This window comes from Lissotriton vulgaris, chromosome 1_1 (genome assembly GCF_964263255.1).
Source record: "Lissotriton vulgaris chromosome 1_1, aLisVul1.2, whole genome shotgun sequence".
NCBI classification, from domain to species: Eukaryota; Metazoa; Chordata; class Amphibia; order Caudata; family Salamandridae; genus Lissotriton; species Lissotriton vulgaris.
The window spans coordinates 1,706,415,517-1,706,441,708 of NC_141685.1; the positions used below are offsets into that span (position 1 = coordinate 1,706,415,517).

General features: G+C 42.8%; 1 protein-coding gene and 1 pseudogene across 1 annotated transcript in view; one reads left to right on the plus strand and one right to left on the minus strand.

Moving 5' to 3' along the window:
- ITIH2 (inter-alpha-trypsin inhibitor heavy chain 2) overlaps positions 1 to 26,192 on the plus strand; it is a 271,633-nt gene that overhangs the window by 74,767 nt on the left and 170,674 nt on the right. The window contains exons 4-12 of the mRNA XM_086918960.1: positions 4,726 to 4,898; positions 8,954 to 9,058; positions 10,457 to 10,619; positions 13,082 to 13,189; positions 13,660 to 13,785; positions 14,068 to 14,184; positions 15,801 to 15,969; positions 18,057 to 18,182; positions 21,425 to 21,606. Of these exons, the coding sequence (XP_086775086.1) occupies positions 4,726 to 4,898; positions 8,954 to 9,058; positions 10,457 to 10,619; positions 13,082 to 13,189; positions 13,660 to 13,785; positions 14,068 to 14,184; positions 15,801 to 15,969; positions 18,057 to 18,182; positions 21,425 to 21,606 (1,269 nt within the window). The remainder of the gene's footprint in view (positions 1 to 4,725; positions 4,899 to 8,953; positions 9,059 to 10,456; positions 10,620 to 13,081; positions 13,190 to 13,659; positions 13,786 to 14,067; positions 14,185 to 15,800; positions 15,970 to 18,056; positions 18,183 to 21,424; positions 21,607 to 26,192) is intronic.
- LOC147751093 (18S ribosomal RNA) lies at positions 23,650 to 25,457 on the minus strand (annotated as a pseudogene).

Genomic DNA, 26,192 nt, shown 5'->3' on the forward strand with positions numbered 1-26,192 from the left:
CTCAGAAGTGCAGTCAATCTTGAATTGGACATTGGGGTGCACCAAAAGCTGCTAAGGAATGACAAGCAGCCACAGTTGCACTATTGCAATTTAGGTGACGGAACCAGCTTTCCACCCTCTGCTATCACACTAACACTTTGTAGATCACCTAGAGTGCTAGCTCAGCTGTGTACTGCATTGGCGACCTTTGTCGAGAGACCAGGAGAGTCCTACGGAGCCTCGAAATCTCTGGGTGATGCAGCTATTTATATTGTATGGCCCTGGAGCATAGTGTTACTGTTCTATAGGCAGCCAGTCGCTGCTCTAGGTTGGTGCACCAGCAGCCCCACACTCAGGGCCTGATTCACAAAGGGTCTATGCACTTGTGGTGGAGGCCCCACTTTCATAGGGAAGTCTCTGCACTCAGGGCTGAATCTCTGCAATGAGAATTCTAAATATGGTGATTTCGCCAGGAGCGCAAAGACTCTCCAATGACTGCAGAGCCTCCGCCATGAGTGTGGAGAACCTTTGGAATCAGGTCCACAAAGTTTATGGGAGACCCTTTGTGAATCATGTCCACAAATTTTTCGGGAGACCCTTTGTGAATCTGGTCCACAAAGTTTATGGGAGGCCCTTTGTGAATCAGGTCCACAAAGTTTATAGGAGACCCTTTGTGAATCATGTCCACAAAGTTTAGGGGAGACCCTTTTTGATTCAGGTCCACAAAGTTTATGGGAGGCCCTTTGTGAATCAGGTCCACAAAGTTTATGGGAGGCCCTTTGTGAATCAGGTCTACAAAGTTTATGAGAGTCTAAAAGGCTCTTCGAGAAGATGCAACCCCAATTGTGGGTGAGTAGAGAAACTCCAACAACACATTCACCGTGCGCAGTGGGAAAAAATAAGGGAAAGGCAGTGCAAAGAGATGTATCAGTCAGTCAGTCAGTCAGTCAAACATTTACTTTATTTGGTTAATCATAACCATAAAGCATACATATACAAAAAAGACTTCCATAAAAATAGTAACAAGTTAAAAGTTCATTTAAATAAAATGTGTCTTATTGTTCGTTGATTTGACCACTTTGTCTCAGGCCTTATCTATGGTCTGTTTCTGCTTTTTGAATCTCAGACTCTACCAGATTCATAAATTTTACCCCACGGCATGCTAAAATGTTTGAACCTCCTCCCAACCAGCTAATTACAGCTTGCCTGCAAGTGCGAATCTGTAGCATGTTAAAAATTGGTTTCAATAAAATTTTTCTCTTTTCTTTTAAGGGAACACATGTACACAGGAGATGGCACAGTGTCTCACTGTGATAGTCACATAGTCTGCATCTTAAGGCCCTTTGTGAATCAGGTCCACAAAGTTTATAGGAGACCCTTTGTGAATCATGTCCACAAAGTTTAGGGGAGACCCTTTTTGATTCAGGTCCACAAAGTTTATGGGAGGCCCTTTGTGAATCAGGTCCACAAAGTTTATGGGAGGCCCTTTGTGAATCAGGTCTACAAAGTTTATGAGAGTCTAAAAGGCTCTTCGAGAAGATGCAACCCCAATTGTGGGTGAGTAGAGAAACTCCAACAACACATTCACCGTGCGCAGTGGGAAAAAATAAGGGAAAGGCAGTGCAAAGAGATGTATCACTGCTTCAATGCTAAAACATGCAATAGGGGTCTCTGCATTGTTGTGCTCTAAACACATTTAAGTAATGTGACATGACTTGCGCTTTACAATGTAGAAAGTCGATTTAAGTGTCTCACCAGATTGCAAAGACAATTGTGCTTCACAAGGAATAATGTAAAGTTAGCATTTGTTTGGTCAATGTGTAAAATAAGTCATGGATTAGGAAGGAATAACATATTTGTTTTCAGTAAGGTCCTGTATGTTGATATTCTTGTACTTGTTGGTGGCACGAAGTGTATTGGTTTATGTGCAAAAACCTACATTGGAGGCACAGGATATGCCAGACCTAAAGACCTGGGGAGAAATTAACTAACATTTTGCACCAGGTTTGTGTCACAAAAGTGATACAAATTGGCTTAAGATGTTTAGTTAAAATTTAGGCACAGATTTACAAATGTTTTGAATAGGATTTGTGCTACTTGTCAACTGCAAACCCAACACAAACTGCTCAGGTAGGATTTACAAACCATAGCAGATTATAACCCAAAGTAACGCATAGTTGCACAATGTGCTGCCTGACCAGTGCCTAATTTGAGCTGGTGGTTTCCGGTGCTCGGCACCGACACTTAATTGTTTACCCCAGCACCTATGACATGGTGGCTGTTCATTTTATTTAGAGATGAGCGCAACAACAGTTGTTTATAAATTCATTTTTCATTAAAAACGACTCATACCTACCGTGCAAGCCATTCTTATTGCTTTGAAGGCCTGTAATAGTCTGAACTGTCCCACTTCTCGGAATGTAATGGTTAGTAGTTGTATTTGTATTGTCGTTGACAGCAATGGCCGGGCAATGGGTGGTGTGAGCTGAGGTGACCTCCTAACGAGGGACCTGGCACTTACAGTTTTACAAATTAAGCACTGTATGCATTACTTTGCGTCACGGAGACATTCCATGAGTGGTGCTTGGGCATTCCCAGGCGGCCACCCATGGCTTTTGACGCAAATCCTATCTACAAAAAGTTGCAGAGATGGATTTGCACCAAAATCCTGCACATGCTTGAGGCAAAATGTTTTAATTTGTGACCATTTTCCCCACTTTGCACGTGTGCTGAATTCTACAGCACACAGAGTAGTAGGCAGCAGTTTTAAATCATAGTTTTTGTACTGGAAGGAACCCCTTTAACCCTTTCGATGCTGATGACGAGCTCAGCTCGTCATCACCCACGGGTGTCGTGTGCTGATGACGAGCTGAGCTCGTCATGGTGCCACTAAAATGGCATTTTCCAGCACAGGGGGGGGAAAACGCCCAGCAGCCATGTGGTTCATTAAAAAACGACGTCTCAGACAATACAGACACCTTTGCAGTATTGAACAAGGGTATTTGCATTTGCGCATGGCTGCCTAACATGCGCCGGAGTAGGGAGAGAGCAGAACAGAACCACATCTTACTCGATATGGTGCTGTTCTGCTCTCTACCTTCCACAGAACACGGCACAGCAACTTTACTTGCTGCCCTGTGTTGCATGACTTCTATGCAAATCTAGGACTTACTTTCTGGTGCAAAGTGTTTTTTGCTCTGGGAAGTCACCTGAAAGCAATGCAAAGCTGCACCTAGCGCTGCTTTGCCTTACTTTGCGTCAAGCAGGCGTTCGATGGATAGTGCATGGGTATTCCCATGCAACCACCCATGGAGACTTATTTTCAAGCCCCTTGCGCCGCCGGTGCATCACATTTCCCCATATTAAAAGTGGCGCACTGGAGGCGCAGGGCGATTGTAAAAATCTGAACAAGTAGACAGAGTTTCACATAACAAGAATGCCATTTTGACACTGGCATTATAGTGGTGAAACGCTTTTATTTCTCCAGTCCTTTCCAGCTTTGTATATAGACTGCACTGTACAGAGCACATGAAAGTAGGACAAGGTTAAACGTTTTTCTAAGCACAGTATTTTGACCTGGAAGGATGGCCTTCCAATACAAAACCAATGCTTGACTTGACACGCACACTTTTGCACTAAGGTGTGCCTGACGCTGGCGGCACAATTGGGGAAAAAGCAGGACAGTGCCATGTCTCAGTATATATGAGGCAGCCCTGCACGCTGCCTCTCACGCAAGGGAACGCTACAACTGTTTTTGCTGCCCTGCTTTGCGGTACATTTTTGTAAATATGGGGCATATTACCAAGCAATAGCGATAATTATCGCTATTGCTTGGTTAGAGACAAAAATTTACCGCTGAGCTGCGGCGATTTTTACCGCAAATAAACCTTGGTATAACCAAGGTTTATCGCAAATGCGATAAAAATCTCCGCAATGCATGAATATCGCTGAAAAGTAAGCAATATTCATGCATTACTGAGCTAATGCTCTTAACCATGTTATCCACCTCCCATTGGATAACATGGCTAAGAACTGCTCAGGGCAAGTGTTAGCTTTTGGAGATATTCGCGCTTAGCGCGAATATCTCCAAAAGTTGGTAATAGGAGATAGCGATGTTAGCAACTGTTTTCAGTCGCTAACATCTTGGCACGCCCGCTTTGCATGTCATTAGTGATAAATATCACTGACATGCAAAGTGGGGCCCAAGATGGTCGCTATCTCCTACTAGCTGTCGCTAACTGGTGTTAGCGACAGCTAGGTAATAGGGAGATAAATTGTATCTCCGCTTTCTTGGCTTTTAAAGCCAAAAAAGCAGAGATAAACCCCCTTGATAATATGCCCCGTAATCCCCTGGTGTTACAGGCAGGCACCAAACGTGTTTTCCTTCAATTAACAAAGGACCATGAGCTTCATACGTCATGCCTTTATTCAATATTTGTTTTTAACTAGTTAATAGACTAACATACGCCCATGGGTTGGTGTAAGACTTGCAGTTTTTCCCATTTTCATTATATTTCTTGAATATCTACCCCAGCCTGTCCCTGCACTCTGGGTTCGAATGACTTCTACTTAAAAGCATGCTTCGTACATCGAGCCTCAGTGCAGTTGCAGTGTTGTTTCCTCTGTGTGAGAGAGGTTCCCAGGGCGCCATGGCTTCTCGTCTTCCCTAACTGAGCATCGCGCTGCCTGCACGCACACACACCTGCCTGCTTAATTTGACGTGTGCGCGCTCTTTTTCGTGAACAGGTGGACACTGGGGACGCGGTGACGCTTCAGAGCTACCGGGTGGACTCCAGGATCACCTCGCATTTTGTGAACACCAAGATTCGCAGCAAAGTGGTGAACAATGACAAGCGCACGCGGACGCTCGCGTTCGACATCAAGATTCCGAAGGATGCCTTCATCAATAACTTCACCATGTAAGTGACGCGCAGCCAGGCCGAAGGGTGGAGCATGCTAGCTGTATGTGGAGGCATTCAACGCTCCGCAAAGGGAAGAGGTACACAAATGCTGCGATACAATGCGGTGCTTGAAAGAGGTATGGGAAACGGGTTACCAAACAATTTACCCACTTGATAAGAAACACTATAAGCCCACGTTTGCATCAAAAAGCCATGAGTAGTTATTATTGGCAACCTTTAAAGCCTGAATAGCTTCTGCCCTGATGGTAGTCGATATTAGACTTTTGTCTAAAACATAAACGAGCATTATAATTATTGTACCAAGTACAGGTTCCCTCTGAACTGCACGAGAAAATACCGTGAGCTAAAAGGGATCATGAGTTATAGCAACTAGAATTTGGGAATAACTCGCCAGACCCGCAATTATGGGGTCCTTTGAGGCATGCTTTCCTGGTTCAGTAGAGTCAGACGTAAATATGTACTACCTGCTTTTAGTAGGTGGTACATATCGTTGGGGAGGGCGGTGGGGACAAGGGGTGTTTGAGAGGGGACACATGTTGAGAAGGATCCTGTACTGTCTGAAGCCTGCACTGTTTTCGCCGTCTTGTTACCATTCTGTTAATTGTGTATGCAGTTATCAAATCTCTTCTTGCTGTACTCTCCCTTTGTTGTACTCTCCCATTGTTGTACGCTCCCATTGTTGTACTCTCCCATTGTTGTACTCTCCCATTGCTGTACTCTTCCATTGTTGTACTCATCAATTGATATATTCTTCCACTGCTGTACTCTCCCTTTGTTGTACTCTCCCATTGTTGTACGCTCCCATTGTTGTACGCTCCCATTGTTGTACTCTCCCATTGCTGTACTCTTCCATTGTTGTACTCATCAATTGATATATTCTTCCACTGCTGTACTCTCCCTTTGTTGTACTCTCCCATTGTTGTACGCTCCCATTGTTATACGATCCCATTGTTATACGATCCCATTGTTGTACGCTCCCATTGTTGTACTCTCCCATTGCTGTACTCTTCCATTGTTGTACTCATCAATTGATATATTCTTCCACTTCTGTACTCTCCCATTGTTGTACTCGCCCTGTGTTGTACGCTCCTATTGCTGTACTCTTTGATTGTTGTGCCCTCCCAGTGTTGAGCTCTCCTTTTGTTGTACTCTCCCATTGTTGTATTTATCCACCGGTTTTTGTAAATATGTCCCTCACACCTTTGGACTCGTGCACTGAGTTAAGGAACTTCCTCGCTCTCTCTAAAGTGCTGTGCTGCACTTTAAGGCTCCTTTCTTGCCACATAAATATGGTTCATAGTACTTTAAAAAACGAAGGCATCAAATAGGATGCTCAATGTTTGGCGTTCATGGTGGCAAATCTTCTGCTTCTTTTTGAGCTTCAGACTGTTCATGAATCTGTAGCAAGCCACATAGAGGCATTTTTTCCTATAGCACAAATTCGACCCAAAGGTATTGGAGTGCTTTACATGAGCACCAGTTACGTTACACAAGGGCACATTCATTTATTTTTGTTAGGCACATGGAGATTAAGTGATTTGTGCAGAATCACAGGAAGTTGAACTGATGCGCGACTCAAACCTGGGGGCATATTATCAAGAAAGGCAATAAAATTATCGCTGTTTTAGCGGCAGAAAACTGTGAAGGACATCTACCATGGGCTTCAATTGGAATTCCATAGAGCATATTATCAAGCCAATTATCGTTGTTTTAGTGGCAGTTTTCTGACGCTAAAACAGCAATATTTTTATCACCTGTCTTGTTAATATACCCCCTGGTTCCCCTGCTCCAATGTTGGCTGCTCTGGCTATTACGTCATATCCTTTCAATGTTACCCAAGTTGGTCTCAGAATAAAATAGAAGAGCTTAAGTCATGTTTGTGGTACTGGAACACTTTTCCTGGCCTTCAGAATTAATTATTCATAGCCATCGTGGTTTATAAAGCTCAGGGGTGCTCTGGGCCACCATGTTTAAAATATAGCTGATTTTGCAAATGGGTGGAATAGTGACACGTTAGGTTCTGAGGATCAGTCTCTCCTGTTAGCACAGTTATCTTACATTCTAGTTTGGATCACCAGATGATCTCAGGGGTGGCTCGTGGTTCACGGAGTAACCACGCTTCCTATACAGACTCGGAGATTCATAGTGTGTGTTGAATTTTTCCTTGCCAGATACAAGACTGACTTGGTCTACGTGAACTCCCCCGAAATTTGTGCTTTAATGTTATGCCTGTGGTTTTAGTTCCTATGTTGCTCAATATAAATGTTATTGTTATCCCTTCAGGATGATGTCTAACATATTTTAGTATAATAAATAGAAAATTATAATGAAATTCAAAATCTTTGTTGGGTGAAAACCATTGCTCTTTGATAAAACGTTCCACAACACTTTAGAAAAAACACTGAACTCTACTTTCAGCAACAAATTAAACATATGGCTATTTATTAACTTTTTTTTGCATGCACATATTTATTATATTTATTTTAGAATGTTGTTTTACAGAGCATAGACCATGCATGCCCATATGTTAATAGAGCATCGTACAACCATGTGGAGGGAAAGGAGTGAATGAGAAAAACTTATATATATATAACTTGTCTTTTAAATATAATAGCAATGACTTCTTGTAATCACTTTGGACAAGAATATAAAAAATCTCCAGTTGAGTCTGGTGATTATTTTTAGTCCATGCTCGAAAAGAAGGTCTCAGTGCTCCAGTTTATAGAGCAAAATGACTGGCCTGCGCAATTCATAGTGAGTTTGCATGTTGTCTGTTCTGATTTGGGGCCAGCAGACGTCTAGGTTGATCCTAACATGTGGCTCTGTTCTGATTGGATAAAAGAGTCTCTGAGTTTGGGCAATTCTCATTGGTTTCTGGCAAAGAACCAGAATACCTTTGGCAGACAATACAGCTAGATTAACCACAGGCGGGTTTCCCTGCATGAGATGAAAGCAACAAGCTTTTGAGTTCACCTTTGGGGCAGATTTGGGCCTTTTTTTAATCCCAACTTCACTTCACAGACAAACAAAACATAGATGAGGACTTTTGCTTGATTGTCTCTTCCTTAATTTTTTCTCCTACGTGTAATTATCTATATTTGGTGTAAGGTACAAGGTACCACAAAGGGGTTACCGCAAATATAGAATATTGGGCCAGATGCATCAAGCATCCATTTTGCGATTCCTTATTAGCGAAAAATAAGGAATCGCTAATAAGGAATAGCAAAATGGAATGCATCAAGCAATCGCTATAAAAATAGCGATTCCTTAGAATTCCTTAATTGCGACTCGCAAATTGCGAGTCGCAATTAATGAATACCTCCCCATTAATTCCTATGGGCCTAGAGGCCCATAGGAATGAATGGGAAGACAATCTCAATTTGCGAATCGCAATTAGCGATTCGCAAATTGAGATTGCGAGTTCAAGGGTGCAGGGGTGTCCAAAGGACACCCTGTTACACCCCTGAATGTGATCTGTGCACATATGTTGCGCACACACATGCCCTTAGGGCATGTGTGTGCGCAACATGAAACTTTGAAAAATGCCCAAAAGTGCATTTTTCAAAGTTTTTGCAAATTACCATGAAGTTGTACTTCGTGGTAATTTGCGTGCCCTATTAGCGAATTCGCTATTTTTGATACTTTCATGCATTGCATTTAAGGAATCTCAATTAGAGATTCCTTAAATGCAAACAATCGCAATTTAGCGAATTCTCTAATAGCGATTTTTGCATTTGGGATGATGCATCCCAAATGCAAAAATTGCACTCGCAAAGGGCCAGATTCTGAGAATCTGGCCCTTTTGCGAGCGCATTTCGCTTGATGCATCTGGCCCATTGTGTTTACCGACTCGATTATAATTAAAATCAGAAGAGAATAGGTCATCTAGTGACCACAAAGGCAAGCAGTGCAGAATGCTCACAAGCCATGAATCACCACACCAGAGTCAAAAGACCAACACCCAAATGTTAATGATTCTCCATGGGTCAATATGCTTAGCATTGCTTCTTTCATTGTATTTATATGAGGCTTTCTCTGTGTCTCTCTTTTAGGAACGTCAATGGCATCACATTTAGTGGTTCTATAAAGGAAAAGTCGGTGGCCAGAAGCTTGTTCTCACAGGCAAGAGCAAAAGGAAAGGCTGCTGGGCTTGTAAGGTGAACACTGTAAATGTCTAACTATGTGAGATTGTACAATATTTATGGGTGAGTGTTTCTTGTGTTGCTTTTGTAGTAGGCATAGATTGTGCAGAACACACGTGACAATCATGCACTTTGGATTTACTAGGTAGATGAATAAGAACCTGTAACAACAAACATCCAAATGGAAGTTTTAATCAGACACACACTTTGTTAAAACTACATCAAAGCCATACAGATTATACTTAAAAAAGACATACATTAATAGAAAGAAATGTTGTCGGCACAGATAAAATACCGAAAATAATAGCAGTGCCCACCTATTATTAAGTCATACTACCATTTTGGAAAATAACATTTCAATTGCTGTTTCAAATATTTCTGTGATCGAGAATCCAGGTCACACCCTCAACATACAACCAACCTAGATTTGAGGTACCCCCGAGTGTATTATGTACACCTACATAGAAGGTATACACTCTACCTACCATTCCAACGACCTACACATTTGGAAATATTAGCATAGTCCTGCAGCCCGTTGTTTGCACTACTGAACTGACTTATTAGCATCCATGTATTTTTCTGTAGCCATTTCGCTAAAGCTCTTTAACCACATGCGTGCGGGGGTTATTTTTGCTCTGTGCGGCTTTTTTCTAAAAACCGCGTTACACGACGAGCTCAGCTCGTCATCCGCACACGACCACTGTGGCTGATGACGAGCTGAGCTCGTCATCAGCAGCGAAGGGGTTAAATGTCACTCCATAACGGCAGTCTCACCAGAGTCTCCTTGGATTGCATAAGTACTGAGAACAAATAACCCTCTCACCAATGGGAGGTCCCAGGGCTAGGGTTGATGAGTGTAGCTCTTAGACTGAAGGAAGAGTCTTTCAAGCAGCTGCTGGTGCCACACCTAGGTCTGGAAGAGCAAGCTGGCAGTGATTCTGCTGCATTTTGCATCAGCAGTCCCAGATGACTTAGATCAGGCTGGTGCAACCTTGCATTCATTTTTGCCCTCCTTGGTAAGTCCACCACTTGAATATGATATTTAGGACAGTTTAATGTTCTTTTGCAAAGATTCCATTTTTGACTGCCCCTCCATTCAAATGGAGGTACACGTGTCTGGGCAAAAGTGCTCCAAAACTGTTGCTATCTATGTAATCCACCCACCTGTCTTCAGACACCAAGCGGTTGGTGCTGCCATTACTGTCCGGTGATACTTTTCACAAGAATTACATGTCAAAGCATTCAAAGTCTTCAATCAATAGGATTTTACGGTTCCTTGTACATAAGGTTCTTGTTATTGGTTACTTTGAACTCACTATAAAGTCAGTGTTTTAGTAGATGTAGCAAATCTAAATGTATATTATGGTGCAGAAAACAATGAAAAAACTAACTTTTGATATCCACGACATCCAGAACAAATGCTATGGACATGGAAAACTTTAAAGCCGACCTGAGCGTTCCTCCTGGTACTAAAGTCATATTTGAGATCAATTACCAAGAAACACTGCGCCGGAAACTGGGGAATTACGAGCATACGATCCACCTCGAGCCAGGAAAGCTAGCCAAGAACCTGCAGGTAAGGTTTCTGTCAACAGTGCATGGTCCAGAGCGGAAATGCCCTGGAAGTGTATGTACTTTCATCACTTACACTTTTGTGAATATTCACTAATTCCTCTTGAAACCTTTCCCCCTCTGGAAACTGTTGATGAACTCCTGACAATGGCTGGAGTAAATTTCTTGCCAGTAAGTTAAAGGAAACCCCACTAGAATTTGCTAGGGGTATATGAGATGGATGTTCTTTACTTCACTCATGACAATAGTCTTGCGTGCAGGTCCGCTCAAAGGCCAGACCTAAAAAGGTTGGTCAGTGAATCTAGGTTGAACCACACTTCTGGGAGAGGGACAAGATAGGAAACAAAGAAAAGGGCTATAATAAAAAACACCCTGCTTTTTTAGCAGTCAGGAAGGGCTCAATATAGTATTGTCATTTAAAGAAAATTATAATATAATGCTTAGTTAAACTCCTCTATATTTTAGTAAATTGCAAGAACTTCAGAGACGCTGTCTATGGGTGAAATCAGTGCATTACCCAAAACTGAATGTGTGCATTAAGTGCAGATAGACAGTCTACAACGCCCAGAATAACTATGATTCACTGGTAATTGAACTTACACATAGACATATTGAAACTAAAACCATCTATACAGGATGCCCCGCCCTCAATGACAGCCACAGCTTCCTCTTTCAAGCTCCTCTTCATCGGTTGATGGACTGTTATCAATTATGGGGGACAAAAGGCATAATTTAGCTCTTTTTCTCCCACTGTATGCTGCTTTTGATGCTTTGTTGAATGTGAATACTTGGTTTGTTTGAAAGAGAGAGTGTGCATGATTGATTGAATGAATGAACGGTGTGTCATGTTTTTATTGTCATATTTGCACTTGGGCTGATGTTTCCTCATGATTCCATAATCCAATGTTCTTTTACATGAGAAACTGACCTTTTTCAATGCTGAACTAAATGATTTTATCAAAAATGATCAACTGAAAATACATTTTCTAAAATAACTTAGCTATTCTGTGGGTGTTTTTGGTAGATTTCCATTCATTTGATTCTCTATCCCTTGTGGAAGCTCCTTTTCATGTTCATTTAAGTATTTCTTCCATGGTGGGTTGCTCCCCGTGCCTATGGTCTTAGGTTTTCAGGGTCCCTCTGCTGTATTTTTGCATGATTTAGCTCTGTGCCTTGGGTAAGCAACACTGCAGCTTGGCTTTCATGGAAAGCCATAATGTTGTGGCAGGTTTTCGGGAGGTTGGATAGGCCGAAAGACAAACATGAATATCTCGCACCTTTTGTATTCCAGAAAACAAATAATTATCTAGAATGTTTCTTCAGGCACGATTTTGGCTTGATTATTTTTACATCAAGAAATGTAACTCCTTTCTTCGCAATAAGCTCCCCTCATGCCCAAAAGGGTGACTATGTTTCTTAACCCCTCCCCTGCTGATGACGGAACCGCTCCGTCATCAGCTACAGTTGAGCTGTGCTGATGATGGAGCGGTTCCGTCATGGCCCAGCCGCCGCGCCTGCGCGGGCGTTCTAATGAGCGGGGCGGGTCATGACGGAACCGCTCCGTCACCAGCATAGCTCAACCGCGGCTGGTGACGGAGCGGCTCCGTCACCAGCATGCGGCCGCCGCGTGGCCGCCCCACCCCTTTAGCGCTGCGGCGGAATAGCCGCCGCAGCGAAGGGGTTAATGTGGGATTGCCGCCAAAAAGAGTTCATTTGCAAAAAATAAAAAAACGCGTAAAGAGCAACGTTTTCAAAATATGCAAGCCTACTTTGCAAAGCAGTTAGTTTCTATATCACTGTGTGATGTTGTTATTATTATTAGTATTATTATTAATACTATTGGTATTGTTGTTGCTTGTTCTTGTTGTTAAGAATATTACCTGTTATTGCTGTATTTCAATTGAATAGCACACGTTACAACACACACTTTTACAGCGTGTGCCATTACAACGCATTTTTTACAACGCACAATCCATTCCAATGCAAATTGCTAATTCTAACTTTGTCAGGGCGTTAGTTTACGGAATGCGTTGTAATGGCGTGCAGTGTAATGACATGCGTTGTAATGGTTTTTGAGTTGTAAAAATTGCGTTGTAATGGCAAGCGTTGTAACATGTGCGTTGTAAACGATGTCTCCCATTTCAATTATCATGCTCAAATACTGAGGTAATGTCTATGTAATTATGTGTTACTACCTACCACATCACAAAAGGTGGTAGGAAGCAGGTGGTGGGATGGAAGCATTAAAATAGAATTGAGCTCTCCTAAAGCAATGCCATGGTCTTTTATTCATGTCAACATGTGTTGGGGTAACGGGATCTCGATGGAGGAAGCACACTCTACAAACCGCAGCATGGAGATAACTGCAGAAATATGTGTCAGTGTGAGCAAAGAGTGCGCAATACGAAGCATTGCCCATTGTCAGGTTCTGAAACCTCAAACAACTCTTGTCTCTTTCCTCTGTAGGTTGACGTCTACATTACCGAGCCCCAGGGAATTGAGTATATCGCTGTTCCTAATTCTCTTGGGGATCACTTTGCTGGAATTGTCAATATCTCAAAAGAAGAGAAAAGGGTGAGTCCAACGTTTCACTAAATGCACACAATTACGAGTACACAAAGAAACACATTAGAAAAGCCATGCCCAGTGATAAAATTGCTCATACTACCCATCCCGGAACCCTGGATACATTCTAAATCTCAGGTCTAGTAAGTGCAGCTCTTCGGACCCTGAGAGAGTTCTTTCCTGCAACATGATGTGAAAGGCGAGCATTCTAGCTTTTTTTTGGCTGTTGTGGACTACGGGTGTTTTAGCATTTGAATGCAGGTTGTGACCCTACGGTATTGACTTATAACCATTCTATGGGCATGAATTAATTTTTCATATTCGTCGAAGAATGCACTTTGGATTGCCGGGGTTATTTTTTCAGGGATCTCAGATGTTTCTTGAGGATGAATATAGGTGGGAAGGAGCAGCGCTACTAAATACTAAACACTTAAACCATACTATTAACTGAAAGTGATTCCTTGTTCTGCTTCTTTAAGGCTCACATCTCGTTCCGGCCCACAGTGGATCAGCAGCGAAAATGTCCGGATTGCTCCGCAACCGCGGTAGATGGGAACTTTGTTGTTAAGTATGACACAAAGAGGGAAACTTCTTCCGAACTTCAGGTGTGTGTTCATTAAGTCGTTACTTATGCAGAGTGGAATGGAAAACTGTTAGGGGTGGCAAGATCCTTGCAAATATTGCAAACTCTTTAAAGTAATATTAAAAATGCTTTCAAGGTGATTTCATTTCTTCAGGAATTTCAGAACTTTCTGTCTCTAAAGGGCTTGCGATTATCTCATGTTTCTCAAAGTCAAACATAGCTCTGTTCTCACCTGTGCAAAACAGCATTAAGCAATGAGTGTTCTTGCCTACCACTATCTGATTACTCATATGCTCTTTTACAGATCTTTAATGGATATTTCCTGCACTTCTTTGCCCCGGAAAATCTGTCTCCTCTGCCAAAAAATATATTATTTGTTATTGACGTCAGTGGCTCGATGTGGGGACTGAAGATGAGACAAGTACATACTGTTTTTAAATAATGTTTTTCAATTCCGATGAAGTGCATACAATGTATCACATCGATCCAGTACAATAATGTTATTCTTTGAAACATTGATTCGTGTGTTACCAACTCAATTTAGAGGAAAGTGTAAGACTATAAATCTTGATTAAGCACTATGTTCAAATAACAAATATATATTAAAAACTGAAGGTCTTTCCTTGGTATTTTCTTGGTATTTGAAGGGCAAAGGGCAGTCATTGCAGCGATCACGCAATTTTTCACTCTAACAACTTCACCTTCACATTCCCTATTTAACATACAAAAAGAGACGAAAATTTCCATTCCTAAACAATTTGACAGATTGTACAATTCTGAGTTTAATCTTCCTTTAACTTTAGCTTCTATAGCAGGGTCACCCTAAGACTCTATTCTACCTCTTGAATGTGTCACAAATACTGCAACCCGAGTGATCATTGTGACTTTATGTCTTGTCCAACCAGCCCATAAATCAGTGATGTACTCTGGCCTTTTAGTGGATTTCATTGCATTCAAATTCCCAGTATTATTATGCAAGACAATTTATCTTGAAATGCTATATTGCCCGACTGAGGAGTTGATTACGATGCCGTTCGGAAGGACTTCGAATCGGATTTGGGTTTGCCGACTCCGATTCGGAACGCTTGTTTCTGACCGAATCATCCACAGTTCACAATGACTGATTACGATGCCCGTAAACCGCTACGGCTGACGGAAAGCAGCAGAATCGTACAGCTCTATGGACTCGGTTTCCGAGCGTGCAATTATAATGAACAATTCGGACAGCCATTCCAATTCGGTTTCCCCGAAACAAAACAGCTGTCAGGATCTGTCTGTGGGGGCCCATAGCAGGCTCCCCTTCACCCGGGGCCTTTCAAATGGGGCCCGTGGAGGTACCCAAGGTACCCTCCCTTTCCAACTATGCACAATGTGTGGCAGGCAGCATGGGGTGCCTCAGAGGGCACGATTTTCCCCATCCACCCCTTTCTTCAATGAGAGCCTGTGTTCTAGTTCTGAACACAAGCTTCCATTGAAGTCAATGGGAGTCTGACCAAATCGTATCCGGAAGCATCCGGATGCATCAACATCGCTCGGTCGGACTCCCCCGATCCGATTCATTCAGAAAGCATTCCAGAACCGAATCGGTTAGAATGCTTTCCGGACGAGATCGTAATCAGCCCCTGAAAGGTAAATCTCTGAGCACAAAAGGGGCATTGTGTTCAGTGAAAGCCTTTTTCTTTTGCATTCTTGTAATACACAAATATAAAGGCAACATTTTGCAAGTTATGGCTTCATCATCTGCACTGCTGACTGTGATCATATGAAAAGGAGAATTGTGTTTGTAACTTTCAAGCAGAAACAAAAAGTATTCCTATTTACAGCAAAATAGGAAGCTAAGTCGGGATGAAATAACAACAATGAAATTATACTATGTTTACAAAAACCAACTGACTTGCCACTACATTTTAATCTGTATTTACTTTTGAATAGTTTCCTAAGAAAGACTCTTGGGGCATACTATAGGTGGTACAAAGAGTTTTCTATGTTCGTCCTCAGAAAGCAATTTATATCTTTTGATTTTATCTTCTGCCCTAGACAGTTCAAGCGATGCAGACTATCTTAGATGACCTGCGCTCTGATGACCAATTTAGTGTCATAGACTTCAATCACAATGTCCGATGCTGGAGAGAGGAATTGGTGGACGCCTCCTCAATCCAGACTGAAGATGCCAAGAAGTACATCCGTGAAATTCAGCCAGGTGGTGGTAAGTGGCTATGACAAAAGTGTGCCACAAGCTGGGGCAAGCTTACCCACTTCTCCTCAAAATCTTTCTAATGAAGGCAATAACTAAGCCAGAATCATTTTGATTCTAAATGGTTCAAGATTTTACTTCTGAAATTGGTTTTGAAACAAACCAACAGAAATCATTCTCCTTTCTTTCAGTTTCTTTTATGGTAGCGTCTTGAAATGTAAGTAACTATAATTGTCCTATACAGTATATTATAAGAATGTGAAAAGGATTTAATGAGAGGGAGTGTGCATTCAGGCTTCAATTTAAACAGGTGCAGAAAGATTGATAACCATAATATAACAGTTTGGTCCAATGCAAAAGCATGCATAATAATATCCAATATAATACATAGGGGTGGGTGGAACTCATGGAATTTGATTCAGCGAAACTCCGTGGAGTTACATATAAAGTCTGTGCGATTCCATGGAGTATCGCCAATGGACTTAAATAGGCACATTGCAGTGCTCATGCTGTGATTTAGTATTGGGATAACATTCCATGCTGAATAATCAACACTAATGGCTCTATAGGGCATGCCAGAGAGTGCAGCTACTCAAGTTGATTTTACTGCTGCTCGAGCAGATTTTCTACTCAAGCAACAGCCCTCTGACTGCGAATGATTGTGACCACCACATTTAAAAAACTGGCCAGATGTCCTCTTAGCGATTGCAAATCACGATAGGGGACGTCAAATCTCACTTGCGCTCACCATATTACCATTCTGGAGCCGCATACGAGAAAACATTGCACCATGCGGCGATTGGTGGTATTTGCCCAGACTTTGTCCCCACCCCGAGTGATAAAGCCATTGCGAATGTATGACAAAATATTGGGAACATAAATATTGCAAATATAATATTGCATACAAAATATCACAAAGAAAAGTATTGTGCTTACATACTTTGTAGGTAAACTACAAAAAGATCACAACAAAAATATTACCAAAAACTGGCACGTATAAGTAAAAATAGTATATAATAGAATATTTTAAAATACAATTTTTAAATAAAATATATATTTTAAAAAATAAAGAATTAGTTAAGCAATTGATAACAATTACATTAAAATGATTAATAATAACAATAGAAGCTAAAACACAGATATCTATAGCAAACATATAGCGAATTATATAAAAATAATGTTTTTAAATGATACTTTAAAGAAATGAAATATAAAATAAAACAATACTAATTGTTAATTTTAAAAATAATAATAAAAAAATGTTACCAATTCAAACTAAGCAACAATAGGGAAAATGTTGGAATTTGGAAGGGTCGGATTCACTAGACCCTCTCCAACGTAAGTAACATTTCGAAAGTGTAGGATTTTGGAGGGGTTAGACTTACTATTTCCACTTCAACATGAGCAAAAGTAAGGAAATGTTGGACTTTGTAGGTGTTAGATTCAATATTCCCGCTCCAACATACACAATAGTGCAGTAAGTATTAGAATTTGGAAGGGTCAGATTTATTTTTCCAGCTACAAAATAAGAGCAAACATATGGAAAGTGTTGGATTTTGGAGAGGTTAGATTTACTATTCCCACTCCAAAGTCAGAAATCATGAGGGAAGCGTCGTACTTCAGAGGGGTCAGATTTATTATTTGCCGCTCCAACGTTAGCGAAAGTAGAAAAAGTGTTGGACTTTGGAAAGGTTAGATTTACTATTCCAACTCCAAAGCAAGCAACAAGCCGACAATTTTATTATATTTTCTACTGATCATAGACTTAAGACTTCAGTATTTACACAGGCATTTCAGACGTCCACAACTTCTGATACAGATGTAGTCTAACTGGATATCACCTAGCTTGATCTTCACAGTCCTTGGCTGTCACACACTGCATAGTGCCACAGAATTCTGTCAGAAATCATGTATTCCAAATAAATCTCCACAGTGTTATCAACTGTGACACTTTGCTAACGCAGGTGCTGATCCAAGGTCTGAATAAAATAAACAACTGATTCATAGATTCATTGTTCTTGAAGGGTACTTTGTTCAGCAAACTTCACGTTGAGGGTAGTTTTGGGGTATATTTCTGATTTGGATTTCTTTCCTTACAGGTACCAACATTAACGAAGCACTGCTTAGAGCCATATTTATCCTCAAGGAAGCCCAAGGCCGGGGAATGTTGGACCGCGACTCAATCTCTTTGATAGTTCTTGTGTCGGATGGTGATCCCACCGTGGGTAAGTGGAAAATGAGCTCCTGAGCTAGAGAAAAGGAATTCCTAGTAGCACAGGACTTCCAGTTATACGTGTTTCAATGCAGAGTATCTACACTGATACTTTTTAATATCCTGTAGGGTGTGATGTTAATTGATTTATTCTGTTTGGCATTCATTCCATAGCTGCAAACTCACATACTCTTCAGGCTGCATTTCAATTTTACGTCTTTGGACGGATTAGGCAGAGCAGACTAAATTCATTTTAATCATCTTTTTTTATTGAAGCTAAAAGAGATGTGAAAGTTAAACTAAAGATATTGTGAAGAGTTGTGCCACACTGACATTGCCTTATTTGCGATTGTATTAAGAGTAAGCATGGGCGGAAAATCCGTTTCGCTCGCGGATTTTGCGGATTTTCGGTAAATTCGCAATCCGCGAGATCCGCGAATCTCCCGCAAAATCCGCAAATCCGCGAGCAGCGGATTTTATGGCTTGCTCGCACTGTTCGCGTGAGTTTGCGGCTTGCCAGTACAACTTCGCACCCCGCGAGTAAGTGCTAAATTGCAGAAATATGATCTTAGCAAAACTGAAACTACTTACCAGGTTCAAAAGTTCAGGCTCATCATTAGTAGCCATTTCCTGTAGTGCTTCCTGAGGGGCCCCTCCAGAGTTCAGTTGCCAGTTGCAACTATTATGTGACCCTGCTCTGAACCTCAGAATAGTTACACATATGCCACAAAGGTCCTGAATTACAGCTAAGGGAGACAAGCAGGAGCCAGGCTGGAAGTTAAAATCCATTAATCAGCCCCCTAATTCATTATTGTCAGTTGGGGCAGGGCAGGTGTTGTAACTAATTTTGCAACAATGAAAGCACTTAGCAAGTGCAAAAGATCACTAATCAGGAAGCACTAAGGAAGCAGGTGCCAGCTAAAAAAATATTCTGTGACACATTAATCAGCCCCAAATTAATTCAGGTCACTTGAGGCAGGGAAGGTGTGCTTTGCTTTGCCGAAAATAATGTACACTGGACAACCAGAGGGTGTGGTGATGAAACAGAGGGTGGCATGGGTGGGCCAGAGGGTGGCATGAGTAGTCAGAGAGTGGCAGTGGTGACAGAGAGTGGCAGTGATGAAGAAGAGTGTCCCAAACAGGCTGGACACGTAGAAACAACAAGTTCGCAAAACTTGCGACCCGACAGGTAAGTTCGCAAATTGCGAAATTGTAAAAACCCTCGCGAACTGGCAGAAACACGCGCGAACACAAAAAAAAAAATCCGCAAATTCGCGGGAATTCGCAGATTTTGCGGATTGCGAGTTCGCAAATCCGCAAAATTCGCGAACGCGAGATTCGCAAAATTCGCCCATGCTTAATTAAGAGTAGATACCAAAATATTCTTCATGATTTAGAAAAGCGTGTGCTATATAATTTGTCATATAAGTGAGTGGTTTAATATAACACTTTTCCCTAGACATTCTATTGTAGCCCTAAACCTTTGGGTTAAGTGAAAGAAGAGACAATAAGCATGATATGGTGCCAGACAAAAGGGTATGGAAGGAAAATGTCATTATTTCTAGTAATGATATTATCAGGGGCATACATTGAAAGACAGAGCATCAGATTAGACACCATTAACTCAAAACTGTCACCCTCACTTTAGCTGGCACAGTACTTTTATCTTGATTATGCTTTCCACTTATACCACTCATAAAGATTATTTCTTTATGACAGACATCTCTCTCTGCCTTTGCTACTTCCAATATACGTGAGTCAAATGTGCCTGAACCTATAAATAAACGGGGTCTGGTGGCTTAGTGTACTAATGCATCCACTGCACGGGCCTGTGTTCAACCTCATGATAACAGGTTCAAATCCTGGCATGTCAAGATGCCCCGATGGGGTGATGGTGCACTTTACAAATACACAAGTTATGTTATGTCTCCTCAAAGAATCACCCCAGGCCCATATCACTCTGTCCTAGAAATACCATGGGCAGTCCCTTGTAAGCCTTACCCCAAAATCTGTGTAACCCGTCTGAGTTAGAAACTGATATCTGTTAGGTTATATGCCCAACCTGGAATCGAGCCAAAATCTGCAATTCTCCTTAAAATAACAGAAAATTCTCAGATGTGAGGTCAGTGCACCTATTTTCCCAGGATAATAGGATTACACAGAGAGATACAAGCACTGCTTACCTCTGAGATTTGAAGACTTGAAGTATGCTCCTAGTTCTGGTTTAAGTCATCCTTTTCTGTCTAAACCTTCCACTTTTTTTGAAATCCCACATTTGACACTCAAAATAAAATGTGCTCCCATAGCAATATTAGCTTTGAAAAACGTCTAGTGATTAAAGTGTTACAACAATAATGGGTAATATCAATTCATCATAAATAATAGAGATAATCTACAAATCTCTTGAATTTAGCAATGAACTTTAAAAATTGCAGGCATATATACTTTAACATTATCCACAACCTTCTAATATATATATATATATATATATATATATATATATATATATATATATATATATATATATATATATAAAAACAATTTCCTTGCAGGCATAGAGTGACGCATAAATTATGCAAACAAGAAGGAGAGAACTCTGGGTAATTCCCAAGTTTAGGTGAAAGGCAGCTCCTGTGTAGAGCACCCTCAAAACCAGCGACACTCTAAATTTGCTCACCTCAAATGACTGCTTTTCTATCAAAGTTTTTAAACATAGGATTAGCACAGTGCTATCCACGCCCAGATAGATATGAACAAAGTCTTTTGCCATTTGTACAGCAAAGTCTTTAAACATAGGAATAGCACAGTGCTATTCACGCCAAGCTGTAAAATGACAAAAGCCATTTACCACTCCAGGCCCAACATCCAAGCCAACCTGAAATGAATAAAAGCACTGTGCTAATCCTATGCTTAAAAACTTTGATAGAAAAGTAGACATTTGAGGTGAGCAAATTTAGAGTGTCGCTGGTGTTGAGGGTGCTCTATACAGGAGCTGCCTTCCACCTAAACCTGGGAACTCTCTAGAGTTCTCTGCTTCTTTTTTGCATATATATATATTTATGCATATAAATACACACACACACACATGATTTCACTATTCTGAGAAACACATACTTGATAAATCCCCTAGTGGTTTACAGCCAACAAATTTGGCATAAAGTAAAGTGTGAGCTGTGCTGATGTAAGAGGCTGAAGATTACTGTTGCTTTGCTTCGAAATATCTCTTCAATCTCATCCTGAATTCCTCCCTGGCAGGTGAGCTAAAACTGTCTAAAATCCAGAAGAATGTGAAAAAGGAAATGCAGGATGATTTCTCCCTACATGCACTCGGCATCGGCTTTGACGTGGACTACGATTTCCTAGAACGCATTGCTCAGGAAAACCATGGGATGGCGAAGAGAATCTATGGCAATCAGGATACTTCCAAGCAACTTAAGGTGCACTACTACATGTCCATAACTTCTAAGAGCTACAGTCAGCATTTATTTTGAACTCTGGAATAGAAATTATTTTGTGAGATTTTTTCAATCCGATAACATCCAGTCGTAGGGCATGATTACGAGTTTGGCAATAAGAGAACCGCTGCCAAAATGGTGTCAGAATACCTGTGCACAGTTGGTGGTTCATCTCCCGAACTACGATTTTAGCGGTCTGTTGAAGGAAAGACCACTGGAGTACTGCCGACATGCCAGCTATTCTCAGATCACCACATTGACGGTAGGGGGAAATCAGCTGTCAGAGGGCGATACAGACAAGTGGACTGCCACTGGGTTTATGAGTAATCAGGCCCTTAGTTCAGTCCTTAACATTAGACAGAAATATAAAATAATGCTTACTGCTGTTGTCACAATGTGCTTTGGTTACATAACTTTCAATGTGGCAATACTCTGCTTACCTTCATAGACCCCCTTGCCCATTCTATTGCAAAGCAAGGATGGGCTGTGGAAACACAGCACATACACCAACACCTGATTTGGCTGCAGTTTACTCTAAGCAAAAACTGAGAGCTTTCTAGGTTTGGTGGAGAATGGATGGTTCAAACTTTGCCAATATCTGTGCTTGCTCTCTGGTGTCAAAAGCTCACATGTGTGTGTTTGTGTGTTTGTGTGTATGTGTGCTTGCCTGCATGCATGTGTGTATGTGTGTATACACACTAAGACCTAGTGTTTCTTCACTCGCAAGCATAATGATGTATACATATGCATGTCTGTATTACATAAGGTAAACTACCGGTAACAGGATCCTTCTGTGAGGTACACCACAGAGGTCTCTTCCTTCTGTCTTGTCCTATATCATGCAGTGTCAGACTGGCCATTTATTCCATTGGGCATTTGCCCAGAGGCCAGGGCGATTGGATGCCCTTTTTTCAAAGGGCCGGGGTCGCTGCTAGCACCTCTGTCACTTTTTTCAGCTCCCCAAGTTCAATTGCAGCTTCTACAAAAAGGCGACCAGATAGCTTAAGATGACCCAGCGACCAGACGATGAGAAGAGTGACCATGCACTTTGAGGCCGGTGCTCAGGAGGCTCCATCCTGGGGCTGCTTCCATCCGAGCAACTTGTGCTGGAGTAGGGGGATCCTGGTCAAGCCATCTGGTCACCCTGTAAGGGATCATGCCCTTGTGCTGGTTAGCACATGGTGGAGGCAGCCTCCCACATGCCCACATTCCCTCCTTGGCATCCGTTCTAATGACCTGGTGGCAGAGGGACCCACCCCAGGTATGGTGGAGGGGATCCACATGCACCCACAGACAGAGGGTTTCAACGTGCTCAGCCCAGGAGCCCCCCTTTCCCACCAGGCTAGGAGGGCTCCCAGTGCATCAGAGGCAGGCAGCCTGACCACTGGTCCCTCCCAGAGGACTGGGAGGGACCACGGACGTCTTCAAACCCTTAGCCTGGCTACATGAAACCAGGACAAACCGGGTAGCTGCCAATGAAGGAGGGTTGCCCCACCTTCACATCCACCACCAGGCTCACCTATGCCTTCGGTGGTGGCCAGAGACATGCTGGCAGGCTGGGGTTGGCCCACCCTGTACTCTGGTCAGAGGCGCATGAGGGGAAGAGCCAGGAGGCTCCCCCTCCTACAAGCCCCTTTACAGGAGCCTGGGTTCCCTGACAGCTCTGGCTCATTCTCATCCAGACGCTCCGGGCTGTTCCCAGCCCGGAAAAACACTGGAATTTCAGTTTACTGCTGGGTGAGCATGGGCTTCCTCTCAGGAGGGCTTTCCATCTGTGCCACTCCCAGAGGGAGAGGGGTGGGAGACACCCACCCCCAAATCCACCAGTCCCTCATGTGTACGTCAGCGAGTTCCTCCCCAGGTGGAGAAACACAACCTAAGGCCCGGTCCTGACCCAAGCACCCCAGTGGCCACAGACCGCTCCACCAGCCAGGGTATGCAAGGTCAGGGCTTAGCCCACCATCTACAGGTGCGTGCCGAGGGTTCAAAGGCTGGCACCATCAGTCACTCTGTCCACTCAACCATTAATGATCCTTCCACAGGTTCACCTACGAAAACTTTGTTACAACTTTTACTTCCTCTAAAAAGTCAAGATTTATCGTCTTCTCTGCACTCCGCCAGGGCCATTGCCGACCCCAACAGGGCCAATCCGAGGACTTCACTAATCCGTCCAATTGCTAATAGCAACAGGCAGTTTGTACAAAGGGCAGGGACTTAATCAACGCAAGCTAATGACCTGTACTTACTGGGAATCCCTGGTTTATGAGGAATAATTGCAATCCCCAATCCCGGTCACCAACGGGGTTCATCAGGTTACCCACACCTTTCTGCGAATGGTAGTCATGCGCTGATACATTCAGTGCAGCCCCAGACATCTAAGGGTATCACAGAACTGTTATTGCTTGAACTTGTGTGGCTGAACACCACTTGTCCCTCTAAGAAGTTGAACGTCGACTGCTGGGGTCACATAACTAGTTAACATGGAGGGGTCTCGTTCGTCATTGGAATTAAACAGACAAATTCCTACACCAATTAAGAACGGCAATGCACCACAACCTACAGAATTGAGAAGGAGCTATCAATCTGTCAATCCTTTCTGTGTTCGGGTGAGATTTCCTGTGTTGAGTCAAATTAAACTAAATGCCCCACTTCTGGTGGTGCCCCTTCCATTAACTCCTTTAAGTTTCAGCTTTGCAACTATACCCCCCCCCCCAAAACCCCAAGACTTTGGTTTTCTGCTAGCTGAAAAATAGGGTCATTGGGCTAATACTGCCAGATCACTTGTCGGCATCGTTTATGGTCGGAACTACGACAGTATCTGATCATCTTTGAACTTCCGACTTTCGTTCTTGATTAATGAAAACATTCTTGGCAAAAGGTTTTGATTTGGTTCATCTTTCTCTGGTCCAAGAATTTCACTTCTAGTTGCACAATACGAATGCCCTCACCCGTCACTCCTAATCATGGCCCCAGTTCTGAAAATAAACAAAATAGAACCAAAGTCCTATTCCATTATTGCTAGTTAAAGTAGTCCGGCGATCGACCTGGTTTGACCACTTTAATTTTCTCAACGAAAAATTCTTCAGACCCCCAGGACACTCAGCCAACACCATCGAGGGAGGCACCAAGAGGCAGGGGGTGGGATAGACGGTAGCTCGTCTCACAACAGACCACCAGCTCTATCCCAAGATCCAATTACCAGCTTTTTAACTGCAGCAACTTTAATATGCACTATTGGAGCTGGAATTACCGCAGCTGCTGGCACCATCCTTGCCTTCCAATGGATCCTCGTTAAAGGATTTAAAGTGTACTCGTTCCAATTGCAGGGCCTTAAAAGACTCCTTAGTTGTTATTTTTCGTCACTACCTCCCCAAGTCAGGAGTGGGTAATTTGTGTGCCTGCTGCCTTCCTTGGATATAATAGCTTTTCTCAGGGTCACTCTGCAGAATATAACCCTGATTCCCCGTTACCCATGGTCACTATTGCAGGCACAGAAAGTACCATTGAAAGTTGATAGGGCAGACATCCGAATGTATCATCGCCATCCCCGGGACGTGCAATCAGCCCAAGGTTATCTAGAGTCACCAAAGCAGCCGGACAAGCCTGGATTGGTCTTGGTCTGATAAATGCATGCATCCTGGGAGGTCAGCGCTCATCAGCATGTATTAGCTCTAGAATTACCACAGTCATCCAAGTAACAGGTGGAGCGATCAAAGGAACCATAACTGATTTAATGAGCCTTTCGCAGTTTCACTGTACTGGCTATATTTACTTACACATGTATGGCTTAATCTTTGAGACAAGCATATGCTACTAGCAGGACCAACCAGGTAGACACATCTGCTGGACGGGTTGTTGGGGCCCTAACCAAACTTCACACCCCTCGAGAACTGGCTGGGAAAGCCCACCACCTGGTAGACTTGCTGGGGTGACAGGTGCAGTTGCACGGGCATTAGCAGGCCCTGCCCTCTCTGCAGGAGGGAGAAGCAGGCTGAGGTGCAGCCTGAGCGAGACACAGGGGTGACAGCCTGGGCGGCTAAGGACACCCTATGGACGTTCATTCTGAGCTGCTGCAGAAATATGCTACGTGGAGGAGGGCATTGGGTTGGCGCACAGGTCCCAGACCTCCAAGCAGCATCCGGGACCTGGTGCCGCTAATCCCCCTTCCAATCTGATCAGACCACTGGGGGGGACACACGCTGCAAAGGAAGGAGTCAGATGGTCCCTGGCAGGGCAGAAGCTCTTTGCTTGAAACAACAGCTGAGGCTGGCCAATCAGTCCGTCCCAAAACAGAACAAGGATGCCCAATCGTTCAGAGTATTTGGCACTGGAAGGACCCTCTCCAGGCAGGCCGCCGTACACCAGGATGTCGGCTTCATATCCTTACCTGCTTCTGAGGAAGGCAGGCTCAGGTGAAAAGCTCATCAGGCAGAGTTTGGAAGTAAATGCGAAACCAGGTCGCTGGGGGACCAGGCAGGCACTTGGCTGAGAACCGCTGGGCCACTATTTGGTCCAGAGTACCATGTCCCTAATCTGAAGCAAGGATACCACCCATACTTGTAATCCGT